The sequence below is a fragment of the Pyricularia oryzae genome, chromosome 3 (assembly GCF_000002495.2).
Source record: "Pyricularia oryzae 70-15 chromosome 3, whole genome shotgun sequence".
Taxonomy (NCBI): Eukaryota; Fungi; Ascomycota; class Sordariomycetes; order Magnaporthales; family Pyriculariaceae; genus Pyricularia; species Pyricularia oryzae.
Genome location: NC_017849.1, coordinates 3,853,788 through 3,869,035, shown reverse-complemented (window position 1 = coordinate 3,869,035; position 15,248 = coordinate 3,853,788). Strand labels below are relative to the sequence as shown.

The following is a 15,248-nucleotide window of genomic DNA, read 5'->3' as shown; positions in this document are numbered from 1 at the left end:
ATCAGCCTGACGCGTTTTCCTCAGCTCGGAAATCCGTGCAATCATGCAGTCCGTATAGACATAATATGGTGACGTCCTGGAGCCGCGATAGTCGCGAACCCCATGGCCTCCGACTTTGCTACTGCGGGCGTCAATCCTGCCGCTGGCGATGGAGCCGTGGGCGAAGAGAACGAAGAGAATATTTTGAGGGCGCATTATTTACGGGGATTGGAGGGTGTGTTTCTTTTCTATTTAAACAAAGTCAGAACAATAGGATTATGTACCTGATAAGATGGAAGAAAATTAGAAGTCAAGAACACATGAAATTTGACAAGGACGGGAGAAATAAGATGCAAAAGAAAGAAAAAAGGAAAAAAAAAGTGAAGTGCGGGACTGGTGTTGGAGTAATGGATATCATTTACATTAACACGATTGAAAGGAGCGGAAGTGGTAACATATATAATTTGTATAAAATGTATAAAAAAAGATCAAGATACTATATTTAACGGAAGCTTTTGAAAGTTGAAACTTAGTTCAGGCTTTTATTAGAACCATTACAGTTGTTAAAGCCGGGTTAGCTCGTTGGTACGTGTAATGTAATGACGCTTGGAGCGATCGACGCCATGAAGTTCTGATTCTTCTCCTTGGAACATGGTTGTTCTTGATTAGGTACCTAGGTAGCTACCTAATTAATACCTACCTACTCACCGAGGTACAATGCGACTGGTAGCAACTACTTAGTCTGGTTCTAGAACTACCCATTACATAATTTGACTTTTTTTTGTTTCTTTTTCCTTTTTTCCTTTTTCCCTTTTTTTTTCCCTTTTTTTTCCTTTTTTTTTTGTTAGTTCTAGTAATGCTATCTAGGATCCCTTCCAAATATGCGGGTCAAGCATCCTCAATACATCCTACTTCCGACGACTAATAAAGCTAGTTTTTGAACAAAAACAAGTATATCTTTTATTTATGTAGAATAGATGAGATCACCCCTTTAATGTTACGCTTCGAGCGACCTTGGTCTCCGTGGGCTCCGTGGACTCTGTGGACTCCGTGGACTACTTGGACAGCTTTCCGGGTGGATGGATGCCGTATCCACTGGTACGCCATGGAGAATATCTTCGCAAGCCCTATCAGCAAGGATTGCAATCGCCGAATCAGGCATCCCATCCTGGCAGATAAATAGCAGTTCGCTGTAAACTGCGCCCCAGCAAGTTACAAAAAGAAACCGTCGCGTCCTGGGGTCCGAGAGGTCCGAGAGGTCGTAGTCGCTCATGTCTGAGAGACTATTGTCATCATCACTGTCGCTCCAGTGGCCTCCGACCTCGTCTTCGTGGGAGCAATCACCACCATCCCCATTGCTACCATGGCCTCCCACTTCTTTATGGGGGCCGGCGATGTTTTTGTTGATGGGAGCCCCTACTCCGGCTTGGTTGCTAGGGACGGCATCCTTGTTGGGAGCCCCGGTGTTGTTGGCGATGGAGCCGTGGGCGAAAAGAATGAAGAAAATATACTGAAAACGCATTTTGAGCAGACTAGGAGGTTTTCCGAAGTAAAAAGAATTGGGGGGGGGGGGGGGGGGGGGGGGGAATGCTCTGTACTGAATACTGAATAAACTTAATGCACAGTCCTGAAAAGAGAGTGACTAGATAAACTACCTGCAAGGGTAGTGACAAAGGACAAAGCGAAAGTGTAAAATTCGTCGTGGAGATTAGTGTGGCTGATCGAAAGGAGCGAAGCCAGAGTAAATACACGTATTTGTACAGATAAAAGAAATATTAAAATACAACTTTTTCTTATAAAAAGCTCTAAAAATTTGAAATAGTAGCTCTGGATTTTACTATTCCTGTTGTTTTCAAGCCGGGTTAGGCCGTTGGTGTTCATAGACGTTGGCTGCACAGTTTTGCACAGCCGCAGATGCTATCTGTTCTTCCTCGGGAAAACATTGCACTTGACTACCAGGTACCTACCACCTAGGTAGCTACCAACTCAGAACCTTCCATTATCTGCACTGGCTTCTGCCGGCGATGCTGATCGGGATCCCTTCCCAATTGTCAATTAAAAGCCCATTACTACTATGTATAATGCGACTATTCATGCTTGGCAACCAATCATGCATCCAATTCGTTGCTTGGAACGCCGGGAAAAGAAAAAAAAAAGTTATATGCTGGTGTCGGGCATTACCGATAAAATTCAGTCGAGCGACTGACTATTAATAACCCTTTTAACAACCTTGGGTAACTTTTTTATATATAAACCATTTTTTAATATCACTACTTCCCTTCTCATGTTTTCGCTGTATCCTGTTTTCTTTCTGGTCGTTAGCTTGGTTCCTTGCTCTTTTCTCATCGTATACCACCTTCTTTTTGTCCGACTCAAAGAAGAAAGAAAAAAAAATCTACAAACAAAAATGCGGTTTCAACCCTTTGTATTTGTACTATTCGCCTACGGAGCCATCGCCGGCTCCTCCAGGGGCCACAGCGACAGCGATCATAGCGATGACGAACGGGCGCTCTCGACCCTAGATAAGGAAATCGCATACGTACTCTTGTGCATGCACCAATGTGTTTCCACATTGCAGAGGGGCGGTGATCATGAAGTCCAAGATGTGAGGATATACAAAGCTTGTTACGACGAGTGTGCCCCTCGTGGAGAACGTGTCACGGAGAAAACGCTGGCCGACAGTTTCCCGATATTTTATCAGCTATATACTGCTCATTACGGGAAGCATACGTCTTGAATAGGGGGCTTAAAAAATTATGGCTTACAACAAAAGTCCAGGTCATTCAACCGTGCAGAAGTTGCGTAGCAAATATCGGCATTTCTTAAGAAACGCCATTTTTTTGATTGCAATATCATAAAAATGTATTGGACTGGTACTAGTGACCACTGAAAAATAAAACTAGCATTATGTTTGCAAATGGAGTTTGTTTAGTTTAGTTATACGTATTATATAATTGACGGCCATATGCTCCAAGAGTAATTTGCACGTGTTTGGAAAACCGTGGTTGGTATAAAAATGGTTATTTGACAATTGTCGGCCCAAAGTAGTAGGTTATTGTAGGCAGAGACGTGACGGAGATGACCTGCTCCCTTTTCTCGGTCTGCATCCTCCACAACAAGAGATAGAGAAGATTCGTTTTTAGTCGTCAAGTCGTGCTGACCACCAGGGTTGCAGTATATATGAAAGCTAAAACGCGGTGCGCTCTGCAAAGTATGGGCAATGTACGCAAGCTATCCGCCTCCGGCTGATTATTCCTTGTAGCGGACCTCGCCGCTGTCGAAAGTAAAGGCAGTATTCGTAGTCCGAGAATGCTCTGAAAATGATCGGCGGTTCATGCTGACAAGAGATTTGGATCGTGGCAATGGCCTCGAGAAGTTGTTGGCCGTGTTTGAGCGCTTCAGTTCCTTACCCTTCTCCTTCAATAGTCGTCGCTGAGTCCTCGACAGAGCGCGGGCCAATCCCGCTGGGGCGCCCGTCTCTTCATCGTCCTGAACATCACTATCGTCATCCTCGTAGCATGAGCTACTGTAATCATCATCAACCACCGCAGAACGGCCGTCTGTCTCGAAACTGGTTCTGCCCTGTCCCACCGGTTTCCTCTTGACAGAAACACTATGCTGTGGTACTCCCCAGTTCTCAATCGTGGACGCTGGTAGCCCCGGGGCAGTTGACGGCCTGACGCTTGGGTAGCCATTGTCGTTTGGCCAAGCATCAAATGGCGGATGAGATCTCAAAGCCTTGGACCTGGGGCTAGGCGTTGTCGTGGCGCGGCACACCGGAGGACTTGGTCCAGAGGTCGTGCTCGTGTCTTGTTGGTTCGGAGGAACCGGAATTGGGGGTACTTGAGACAATAGCTGGGCTGCTGGCATCGGTACGTGCTGAGAGACAGGTCTCCTTCCGTTTGTTTCGCGTGAGCCGCTTCTCTGCCTCTGATGTCCTGTCGCACTTGGGGCCCAGACCGTCCTCGATGAAGATGAAGATCCTGGAACGGATGGGTACGACCTATGCTCACTCGCCACCGGAAGACTGGGGATTGCAGGCTCTCTTGCGGTGGTGCTGACCGCAGCTGGGAGCGGCGGGGGTATGCCTGACTTCGGGCGGACGGTGTAGTCGATGGATCGCTTGCCGTGGTGCGATGGAGGCCGCCACGACATGTGAACTGGCGGGCGGGCTTCTTCACCATCGGCAAAGGGGATCGTTCTGACGCACAAGGGTTCTGCCGGTACATCGGTCGAGATAGCAGTTCCGGGTCGTGGATATTCACGGTCACCATTCGGTACGACTGGAACTCGCGGCTGCGTCTGGGTGGAATAAACACTTGATGCATTTGACCGACTCCTCTGCACAGGCCATGACCCATTGACACGATCGTGGCTATTCAGCACACGGTGTTGATGTTGCTGCTGTGGCTGACCGACAGTCAAAGGTAGTTGTGGTTCTCGGCTCTTTTCTTCCTCAAACTCATAACCTGCGAACATCATAGACGAGGTTTTACCACGACGCTGAAGAAACTCATTCTTGGAGATTAATGATGTCGCAAAGGGCGTCATAGAAGTCTCCACACAGAAGAGAAGAGAAAGATTTGCCACTCTGTTTGGTCAATGTCAGAACATGCAAATCAGACCTTTGATAGAACAGCCAAACAAAGAAGAGAAGAAAATGAACTTACAATCCAACAACAGCTACCATCAGGTTGACGTAGGACATTTGTTTTGGGTCTGTCATGAAGGACCGCATGAGTGCGTCTTCCATGTTGGCAACGGCCAGAGCTGCCGTGACGACTGCCGTTATCCACACAGGCACGCTAAGTCGCACCAACAACAGTCCCATAGCATGCTTGTAGTTGCCATATATCTGCGGTGACCCATGCTCCTTTTTCCTGTAGCTGGTCCTGGCAGCGGCCAAGTGTATCACGGTATAGACGACTCCGACTACCGACGCTGCAAAGACCACGGTACGACTGGGCAGCTCTGCAGCCCGTGAAATGACGACGCCCACCAACGCCAGGACAAAGAAGGTAATGCCAGCTGCAGAGGCAAGAAAAAACAAAATCAGGGCGAACAATGCAATGACAGGCTGCGCCCTGCCCTCCGGCCCAAGAAAAGGTGAAGGGGCACTCTTCCTGGCCACATCCCATTCATCAAGTTGCCGCTGTTTCTCAAGATCTTGGTCTGAAGAGACGGTAACCGTTGTTGCCGATCGGACAGGTGGATAGCCATACTGGCCTTGGCTGGCCTCCATCTTCCGGCGGTTGTGTTGCGCGTTTTGATCTTGACAGCGAAGGGTCCGATGATGGTTTGTCAACAACAACGAGCAGCAGCGACAAGAGGCGGCTGGCGAACCCCCCAAGTCCAGCTCGGTAGGGACCAAGGTGCCATTTATTCAACGCGGTAGATGTTGTCTTATTCTTTTTCTTCTTGGTTGTTCTCCTGCAGACAAATCGGAGAAAGTAATAATATTAGGATGGCTGTGATTTTCGACAGGTCTGAAAAGAAACTTTGTCGAAGAAGACCAGCCGCACGTAAATGGGGCGGCGAACGTCATAAAGCAATGAGGTCCGGTATAGTAAAGAAAAAAATAATAATAAAGGGAAAAAATATATATATCCAAACAACCAAGGAGAAGAAAGAAGACCGGGCCTGGGCAAGCATGAGAATCATGGACCAGGATGGACCCTGGAGACGCCCAAAATGGGGGCATTGCATGCCACTTCACCGAACAAGATGCGGTGGCTGGAACGAGACAAACGATCTCGGTCATGGATTATGGTTCGATAGGAACAGGGTGCAGGGTCGGGGCCAGACAACTGTGAGGTACGCCGAACAGAAGCAGAGCCGGTTGTACCTGGGCCGGCTGAGCCCATGGGCGGCGCAGGAACTAGGAGATGGGATGAGTTGGATTTTGCAGAGGCGAGGGAATAGACGAGATGGAAGGGGACGAGTTGAGACGATTTGCAACCCTACTCCAATACGCAATGTCAAAAACGACCACATCCAAGATCTTGGGGAGGGGCTGCGGTGTGGTATATCCCCTGTCGAGGACGACGCAATCGGTCGAGGAAAGACGATCGAGTGGTCTGATCCACTGTCTGACTACCATACCATTGCAGGCATACGGGCCAAGCGAGCCACCTCCTTTCAGTATCTTGCTGCTTTTTTTTTTTTTTTTTTTTTTTTTTCTCTTTGCCTTTTACGTGGTAGGGTTTACAAAGGCCAAGGATACCGGCAGCCCTAGCAAGGCCCAGCCTTTGGGTACTTGGTTGTCCCCATGATGGGCTGTTACTTCGCAGGATGTGCAGACAGAGCTTGGATCAAGCACTTGCACGCCTGGCAGTTGTGGATACAGTTAACCCCGTGCACGAGCTGTCGCTCGTCGAGAGCTTTGTCAGTCAGTCAGTCATCCGCAAACGACAGGCCCTCCGAAAAGTGGACGGCCCGGTCGGTCGGTCGGCTGATCGAGATCAGGGCTTTGCTTTGATTTTCCCACTGCAAGTGGTAAAAAGTCTGGTTAGGGTAGTCTGATTGGGTGGCTTGGGATTGAACGCATAAGTCTTCTACCAGGCTTTACCAGGCTTGGACTTTTGCTTTTGGAAACGTCTAAAGTCTCGGAAAACCCTTGCGCCTAGCTTCCCTGCAGTGACTGCCACGTTCGGAAGGGGTTGGAGGTGGGCAAGTGGGGTCTTTCTCGGCTGTCCGCCAGATCTTGATGGAACAACATCACTGCACTGCACGCTGCACGGTACAGTACAGTCTACCTGCCTTGCCACTCACTGCCCACTTTGGCTCGGATTGATTGTCCGATTGGCCCACAAGCCATGCACGTCCCAGCAATACACTGATTCTAGACTGATCTGTAAATTTTGCTACTTTTCAATTGCTGGTGTGCACAATATATACGAGAATCAGAATGCTTCGATCAATTGAAACCTACCTACATACCTAGGTAGGTAACTTACGTGGAGGAACTTCCCGTCACAAATCAATGGAAGAGATGGATTTCTTTCTCCTTCCCTTCCTTACCCCCTGGGTTCCCGGCTTTCCACAAACTGCTTTTACCTGGGAGGATGTAAACATTACAAAACTCGTCCAAACAGATCTCCCAACCGAACATAATGTTCCCACGTCTCCGGCAGCTCCGGGGAGTTTTTTTGTGCAAAAGTAACCTATCCCTCCCCCGTCTCTATCTCTCTCGCTTCGAGGTTTCCGTTTCTTTTACTCCCAACCAGCCATCAAACTCGATCTCGAAATTCACGTTTACGCAAACGAGGCGTTCGCACTAGTGCTTGCATAATGGTCTCTTTTTTTTTCCTGTCTCTCTTTCGTGTCCCCCCCTCCCCTCTGCGACCTCCGGGACTTGTCGCGACTGGCAGGCGCCGTCCGAACTTTTTTGGCCCTACGACAAACAGACAGCAAGCATGTTGCTTACAAAGAAGGCTGGCAATTTGACACAAAAGCACCCTCCTCTTTTCTCTCCTCTAATCTAGTTCCACACCCCAGACAGAACTTTGTCATGCGCACGTTTAGATATCAGCCCGCTTCTAGTATCCATATGTGCATCAGAATAATTGATATAGAGTATCGCTTCAAGTACCTCATAAAAAGGTTAAAGTCGCGGGGCTACGGCGTACCTACAATATCGCGACCATTTCCATATTGAAAAGCAAATGTAACCCTGGCCGTGTCCAGTCCCTCTTTGTCTTGGCTACAGCATCCTTGCGCAGGAAAAACCAATGGCCTGTACAAGGATCCAGGGGTTCCAGGCCCTTGTTCCCCCAAAGTCCATGTAACCCGGAAGAGGGTTTAGCGGCAGATCTTCGCTCCGTACAATACGTCGCAAATTGTAAGAAAAATGTCATCGACGACATCTCCACATTTTTATTCCTCTATCTTTTCTGTAAGCTTGTCTCCCCTTGAATTCCGCCCTGCTTTGAAAGGAGTTCCCCCCTCCCCATCCGGTCTAGGTTGCCTGCTGAATATCAAACCTAGCTCAGCCCCTCATGATTGATGCTAAGAGTTCGACCGTTGATATTACCAAACTCTGTATCCTACGGAGGTCGTTAGGCCCTCAGTCCACGCTATCAAAAAGACATTCGTCCCGTTGCAAATCGGCTGAACGAGTCCCGTTGGGGCTCCATGCAAGTCGCTGATTAAGTGCCATGACGAGCAAAAAAAAAAATACAGATGATTTTGTCAATTGGCCAACTGACGGTCAACTCGTCGTGTTCTGTTCTAATATTGGCCACAATTTTCTCCTATCCCTATTCAGGCGGCCCGTCCCTGTTAAGCGATTGGAAGCTTTGTTGGCCGAATGCCAACCTGGCAAAAATTTGCCGATGGCGAATATGCTTTAGAAAATATAACATCGAACCATGACAAGGCGTTCACCATGACACGAAGGTGCTCAACCACGAGTTAGGAAGATAAAAGTTCGCTTGAATTATGATCATTGACTCGGCGCATTATTTGTGCCACTGATAAACATGGAAAATAAGTGACACAAACCGAAACTCTGAAACAAACAGATTATCCTTCGCTGGTATGACGTTTGGTGGCCAAGTAAACGAACGACATAACATCGCAAAGCCCGAATGCGTGACCGCCCATATTAACACCAACTGCAATTCCGCCCTTAGAACCTTGACCATCTGATCAATCTTGGCTTGTTTGCCCATCTTGGGGCCGCGGAGCAGCTGGCGCCGTTAAGCTCCGCCTAGCATCGGACTTGGTCGACTCATCCTTCTCCTTGTGGCTGCTGTCCAAATGGGCAATTGTATGCGCCTTGGCCTTGACCTTCCGCTTCTGGTCATGAACGTATTGGTGGAATCCGCGATGTCCATCGTAAAAGCTGTGGTTTCGGGCTCTGTTGCCTCGAATAGACGTGAGTGTTCGCAAAGGGGGCTTGAAGTGATCCTCCTCGTCTGATTCCTCACGTGTCGACGCCTTCTCCTCGTCCTCTCCACCCTTCTTTCCACGCTTTTTGGCCTTCTTCGCATCCTTCTTTGCCTTCTTCTTGGCAGCCTTCTCGGCGTCCTTCTCCTGATCCTTCTTGAGTTTCTCCAGCTCCTTTTCGGATTTGATAGTCTCGGGCACCCATCGTCGCCGAATTGCATAAGGAAGAATTTTGAGAATCCAATGGTCGGGAATCAGGCGAATGATCATGCCCCAGGGGATGGATATGGCGCCGAGGCCAATCGAAATACCCCATTCTTTGCCATCAAGGGGCACAATCTTGAAAGCTTCCCTGCCCACAAAGATAATGAGAACTTGACCACCTATCATGATCAAGTTGACTCCCAGGAACCAGTAGTTTTTCAAGACGCCTTCGAGGATGTTCAATTTGTTGTCGAGACGCCGATTGCTATTCAAGGGTTAGCAGTTGTTTAATCTGGAGATATAAAACTTTGGTCTATAGCCAAGAGATACTCACTTGACTTCGTTGAAGATCTGGAGCCACACGAAAGTGTTGAATACTAGAGTCTTGAGTCTAATCTCTCCATCGGGCATAGATCCATATCCCAACAGAGAGTAGCCTCCAAAGTTTAGGACAAGGGTGATAGCAAGCTGGCAGATGGCCTGACCAATTATCATTTTTGCCATTGCAGGGGTAATCAACGAAGCAGATTTACGATCAGGTTTCCTGTGGAGGATACTAGGATGAGGAGGATCTGTAACAGAAATATAAAGTCAGAACCTAATCCCGGTAAAGAAAGTTGATCTGGGCGTCAGGCAAGCCTAAGCCCTCCCTGGATAATGATCGTATTTAACTCACCAGTTGCCAAGGCCAAAGCTGCCATTGTGTCCATAATGAGATTAACCCATAGAAGCTCTGCACAGTTACAAGTTAGCAAGAGTATCAATATTGGACTTTACCCCTGAGAGGCATGGTGGGAGGGTAATATGATGCTACTTACGCACTGCGTTCAGGACAGACTCTTCAGTGGAGCTAGACACTGCGCTGACAAACACAAGCACTACCGCGGTAACATTGACCGTGAGTTGGAACTAGAAACTGTTAGTCGGATGGCAATCAAGGTGACGGCGGCAGTGACAACCATTTTCGAAAAAAAAAACAGACTGGGCCTCTCAAGTCACCCTTGAGCCAGGCTTTTGGTTCGCTAGATGTATGCCTGAACCGCATTTATTTGGTAGGAGGAAAGTTATGTATGGGAGGGAGCATGATAAGCACCATACCTGAAGAAACTTCTTGACGGCATCGCGCACTGTACGACCCCAGGCCATGGCCTTGACGATAGTGGCAAAGTTATCATCCATGAGAATGATAGCAGCCGCCTCTTTTGCAACTTCAGTGCCAGCTATACCCATCGCAAATCCGATATCGGCCATCTTCAGCGCCGGGGCGTCGTTGGTTCCGTCTCCAGTTGCAGCAACAGTCTCGCCAAGCTCCTTGAGGATCTTGACGAGAATCCTCTTGTCTTCGGGGCTAGAACGTGCCAACACCTGCAGCTTCGGGGCAATTTCTTTGAGTTCCTCCTCACTTTTGCGTCTGAAATCGGGACCCTCCATGGCCAAACCTCCCTCCTCGGGTGTGTAAATGCCGCACTCCTTGGCAATAGCTCGACCGGTCAAGATGTTGTCGCCGGTGACCATACGAACAACCACACCAGCGCGTTTGCAGTCCTTGATGGCATCTATGACTCCAGGCCGAAGGGGGTCCTTGATACCAAAGATGGAGACCAGTGTCATGTCGGAGTGAACCTTGTTGAAGTCGGCAGAGCGCGGGTCTTCTTTGCTTGTTGCCTCAGAAGGCGGCCAGCTGTCAAAGTCGCGGTACGAAGAGCTGATTGTGCGCAGGGTTTGTCCGGCATAAGAAGTGATGGTAGAGTTGAATGTTTCGCGGAGTTCGTCGGTGAGTTCGGTGGTAGCAAGGTCTTCTGACTCGGGGTCGGACAGGACTCTCGTGCATTGCTTGAGCAGTATCTCACTGGCACCTTTAACATAGGCCCTGTACTTTCCATCCGAGAGCTTGACGACTGTTGCCATGTACTTCAGGGCCGAGTCGAAGGGCACGACCTGGACAACATCGGAATTGGATCGAACCTCGGCCACTGGCGGAGCGCCCAGGTGGTCGCGAGTGAAAGTCAACAGGGCTACCTCGGTCTTTGAACCAATGTAGGTATGTTCGCCTTCCTGATCACCTTCAAAAGCCGTGCTGTTTACAGCGTTGGACTGAATCAGTATGTCTTTGACCGGCTGGCTGAGGCTTTTGGAGAACTCCTCGACAGGAACATTGCGAACGCTAGACTCGGCGTGGCTGTGCTGATCCTTTTCTTGGCCACCTTCTGGCTCTTCAAGCATCTCATCGGTGCCACCAAAGCTGAGAGAAGTCCCGAGAGTGGTGGCAACGACTGTCATCTTGTTTTGTGTCAAGGTTCCGGTCTTGTCTGAACAGATGGTAGTCGCGTTTCCCATCGTCTCGCAAGCCCTCAGAACGCGAACGAGGTTGTTGTCCTTGGTCATGCGGGTGGTGGCAAATGCCAGTGCAAGTGTGACAGCCAGTGGAAGTCCCTCGGGAACAGCTACGACAACCACAGTGACAGCGGTGATAAACAACCGAAGGAATGTTTGTCCTTTCTGGTCGGGATTGTCTGTGTTGTTGGGAAGGCCGACGAGAAACTTGATAAACAAGACGACAAACAAGAGCAGAGCAGAGCCTGTGCCGGCGTATGCAATCATATCCGCCAGTTTGTTGAGCATCTGCTGCAAGGGGGTAGACTCCTGTCCTGTCTGCATCGTCATCATGATACGACCGTAACTCGAATGGACACCGACAGCAGTGACCAGGAAGGTGCCTGTTCCTTCATTGACCTTGCTGCCTGAGATAATGAATGGGTCCATCTTCTCAATCTTGGAATTATCTGAGTTGCCTTCGTGAATCTTCTCGAGAGCTGCAAAGACCTCGTCTGCGGGAGTCTTCTTCAGCAAGTCAGACTCTCCTGTGGCCGAAGACTCGTCACACTTTACACCATGGCCTTGGATGAATATGCCGTCCACTGGTACCAAGTCGCCAGTCTCAAGATGCATGACGTCGCCGACCAAAATGTCATAGACGGACAACTCTACACTCTTTCCCGAGCGTATGACTTTGACATGGCGGTCGTCATGTTTAGCGTTCAGTTTGTTGAAGCTGCGTTGCATCTGTGGAGGAACCAATACTGTGAGTTAAAGTTTCTTGTGCAAGCCAGACTACCATCGTAGCCGGCTTTTCCTCGGTATGGAAGTACTAACCTGCCAGTCATTGACAGTTCCGACAAGGACAACGATAAAGATTGCAACCTAAGTCGATGTCAGTATACTCCTCAAGATCAACGTATATACCTCAATGGGAAAGTCTCACCAGAATGGCCACGCCTTCAACCCACTCTACTTTGGCTCCTCCACCCTCATGAGATACGCCGAATGTCTGGTAAAGACCGAGGGCAAGCGAGATGATGGCGGCAAACGTCAACAGGATGAGAATCTTGTCGTTGTAAGTCTCCCAAGCGATTTGCAGCAGCGACTTGGATTTCTTTGCCGGCAGGCGATTGTCCCTGAAGATGCGTTTTCGGTCGGCAAAGGGCGAGCCGGCCTCGACGTTCATGGGAGATGGCTGCGGATGCCCTGACTTGTTACCACCATCGGAGCTCTGGTGCTTGGCAGCCTTGGCTATTTGATCCTCGGTCACGGAACCATGTCTCTGGGCGCCCTTGGCGGCGACATCCTCAAAGGCGACGGTACCGTCGACGCTCGTCTCGTCGACACTCAGACCCTCCTTGCGGTTCGTTTGCAGGCCCTTCTCTAGACCGGCGAGGCCGCCGATGGCGTAAAAGGCGTTCCAACTCTTGGGGTTGAGGAGTTTGGATAGTTGACCAGGCGAGTATGCGAAGCGATTGTCCTCGCAAACAAACATGTCCTCAGTGCCGGGATCGGGACTGAGGGCATCTTCAAGGTCGATCTTGAAGTCGCCGGTGGGTTTGTTGCCGGCAGCCTTGCCATCTTTGGTGGTTGGTGTGCTATCGGAAGGCTGAGGCTGTGGGTTTCGTAAGCTGCAGTCAGTTTGAGTGGTCTTGAGCACGAAGATCCGGATAACCGGCACACATTCGGGGGTGGCCTTGGCGCCACCATCTGTTTCCACACTATTCAAATCTGGATCTAACTTACCTTGGCATCGTTGTTATTTTCCTTTTCGGTATTATCTGCTTGCATAGTGTCTGCCATAATTGCTGCTCTGATGAAGCGCAGAAATACAATTCGACTCCCGACCCTGATGCCTACGTGTCGAGGTGGATACTGAGGAAAGTCGCCAAGGACGTTCCCAAAGATGGATTGAAGATATTTTCAAGCAGTCAGGTAGGTAGGTAGTTTATCAAGGTGAATATAACAAGAACCTTGCCCAATTTGACAGAGGCAACTGTCGTCACCAAACAACTGGCGGTGACTTGTTCTTTCTGTACCTTCTGTTTAATATCTTGGGATATCGCGCTGGAGGGCGAACTCAGTCCGTCCCTGCAAGATAAATTTACCACTGCCGACAGTGGCAGAAAGAGACTTGATCCGGCGTGGGTTTTGGAATCGAAGCAGGCGACATAACAGCCAGCCCGCGGTGAGCTCAGACTCCAAGGGAGATTTGTTGCGGATTAAAGAAGCTTGTCTGATGCCGGAAGGAGAAGGGCTGCAGACAAAAGCAAAAAGTTTGAAAGAAAAAAGAAAGACTTTGGTGTGTCTCAGAAAGTGGACGAATGCCTGGGCAACGGCACAGTTGACAGTCGCACTGCAGGAATCTACCGCCGAAGCTGATTGGGGGATCGTCGGGGTTTAGTGTAGCCAAAGAAATGGAAGGCACGACTTTGCTTTGGAATTCAGTGGTTAAAACTGAGCGCAAACAAAATTCGAAAACAGTTGCGACATGGAAAAAGAGGTGAGCAATCATAAGATCCAGTCAAACTGCAGAACTGTGCCTCAATTGGGGCCGGGGAACGGACCTCATCTGGTTGTGCATGTGTGAGATCACCGTCACTTCCACATCATTTTTTTTTCGGGAGGCCTCCATATGCCATAAGAACTTTTTTCTTGGGACGGAATCACAGGTTGAAGCCACAAGACAGGGTGTGTGGCACGAACGGGCAGATTGGATAATGTCAAGCTAATCCGAGCTCCAAAACCCGTTCCATGCCTTTTTTTGCTCCCTTCCTCCATACAAGGGATGATTAGTGGTGACGACATGATCTGTGGGCGAGCAACCCCCAAACAACGTACAGCGCATATCACGAACTAGGCCCAATGTATGCAATGCGTGAGAGCCCAGGGGGGAACGAAACACCCACTGGCTGACCAAAAGCTCCAATTTCGGTTGACAAAAATGCCAAAATAGGCCGTCCTCTGGGCAGGGACAAACAAGCCTTGCTTACCTTGGTCGGTCTTGGCAAACAACCACAATAAAGTGGTTGAGCCAACGTAGGCCTATAGCAGCGCTCGCTTTGACGCAGTTGCATTTGAGCGGTGCATTTCTGGACTAGACCAGTTCTAGTACTTATAGCTGGATGCCCATATGGTTTGGGGCCATGGCTGACATGATGTTCTAAATTTCGGGCTGCACCGTCATCCCAATTTTCCGACGCCTAGACGTGCGCATTGGGAAACTGTGGTCAAATGATTTTGGTTTTTTTCTCCACCATCAGCCTGTTCTTTGTAGTGTATAACAGATAGTTCTTGACGAGATTGTAGGCATTAGCCTGCCAAGGCCACGCTCCTTCGGGTTGTACAGTAGGTAGGTACCTAGGTAGGCACCCCGGCCCAGTGCCTTTTACCTGTTAAAGGTCAAGGCACCTAGAGCTATACCTACCTAGCTGTATACCTACCACCTACCTAGCATAACACAGGGCGCATAATGACGTACGAGCTGCTGTTTCTGCTCGTTAAATCCTACCACGATGCGTTCGTTTCCTTTTCAGCTGTTTTATGGCGTTTTTATCAACACGTATTTCCCATCCTGATGCATGCCTAACCTTCAGTTCTCTTGGCGCACGTAAATTGGGGTTTTAAAACTTGGCATCCAGCTCGACGGCCCCAGAGCATTTCCAAGATTGGCATGTCCCGCCCCGATCGTTGTCTTTAGCCTCCCAAGCCTCCTTTAAAAAAAAGTCGCCGAAGAAAGCCAAGGTCGAGGTAAGCTTTTGCCCCAGGATTCCAAGCTCTGAGATGTGCATAATCCACACTTGGCGCACGGCGGTTTACAAAGCTGGGGTCGGCCTTCGTTTACAAAGTGCAAAAGT

The 15,248-nt window shown here is 49.3% G+C and overlaps 4 protein-coding genes across 4 annotated transcripts; 1 reads left to right on the top strand and 3 right to left on the bottom strand.

Moving 5' to 3' along the window:
* Positions 1-102: 102 nt before the first annotated feature.
* Positions 103-731, top strand: MGG_16821 (uncharacterized protein; the record flags this gene model as incomplete). Its single annotated transcript, XM_003712330.1, has 3 exons — positions 103-214; positions 540-564; positions 692-731. The coding sequence occupies 3 exons, from the start codon at positions 103-105 to the stop codon at positions 729-731; spliced, it is 177 nt and encodes a 58-aa protein (XP_003712378.1).
* Positions 732-939: 208 nt separating this feature from the next.
* On the bottom strand, positions 940-1,501 carry MGG_04892 (uncharacterized protein; the record flags this gene model as incomplete). The annotated part of the gene is made up of 1 exon (XM_003712329.1): positions 940-1,501. One exon carries the CDS (start codon positions 1,499-1,501, stop codon positions 977-979), a length of 525 nt encoding a protein of 174 aa, XP_003712377.1. The 3' UTR covers positions 940-976.
* Positions 1,502-2,783: 1,282 nt separating this feature from the next.
* Positions 2,784-6,164, bottom strand: MGG_04891 (uncharacterized protein). The gene is made up of 2 exons (XM_003712328.1): positions 4,650-6,164; positions 2,784-4,570 (listed from the first exon to the last, which is right to left on the bottom strand). The coding sequence occupies exons 1-2, from the start codon at positions 5,219-5,221 to the stop codon at positions 3,229-3,231; spliced, it is 1,914 nt and encodes a 637-aa protein (XP_003712376.1). The 5' UTR covers positions 5,222-6,164; the 3' UTR covers positions 2,784-3,228.
* Positions 6,165-8,386: 2,222 nt separating this feature from the next.
* MGG_04890 (plasma membrane calcium-transporting ATPase 4) lies at positions 8,387-13,520 on the bottom strand. The gene is made up of 8 exons (XM_003712327.1): positions 13,138-13,520; positions 12,335-13,006; positions 12,226-12,273; positions 10,171-12,135; positions 9,891-9,981; positions 9,749-9,805; positions 9,407-9,644; positions 8,387-9,337 (listed from the first exon to the last, which is right to left on the bottom strand). Exons 1-8 carry the CDS (start codon positions 13,192-13,194, stop codon positions 8,629-8,631), a joined length of 3,837 nt encoding a protein of 1,278 aa, XP_003712375.1. The 5' UTR covers positions 13,195-13,520; the 3' UTR covers positions 8,387-8,628.
* Positions 13,521-15,248: the final 1,728 nt, after the last annotated feature.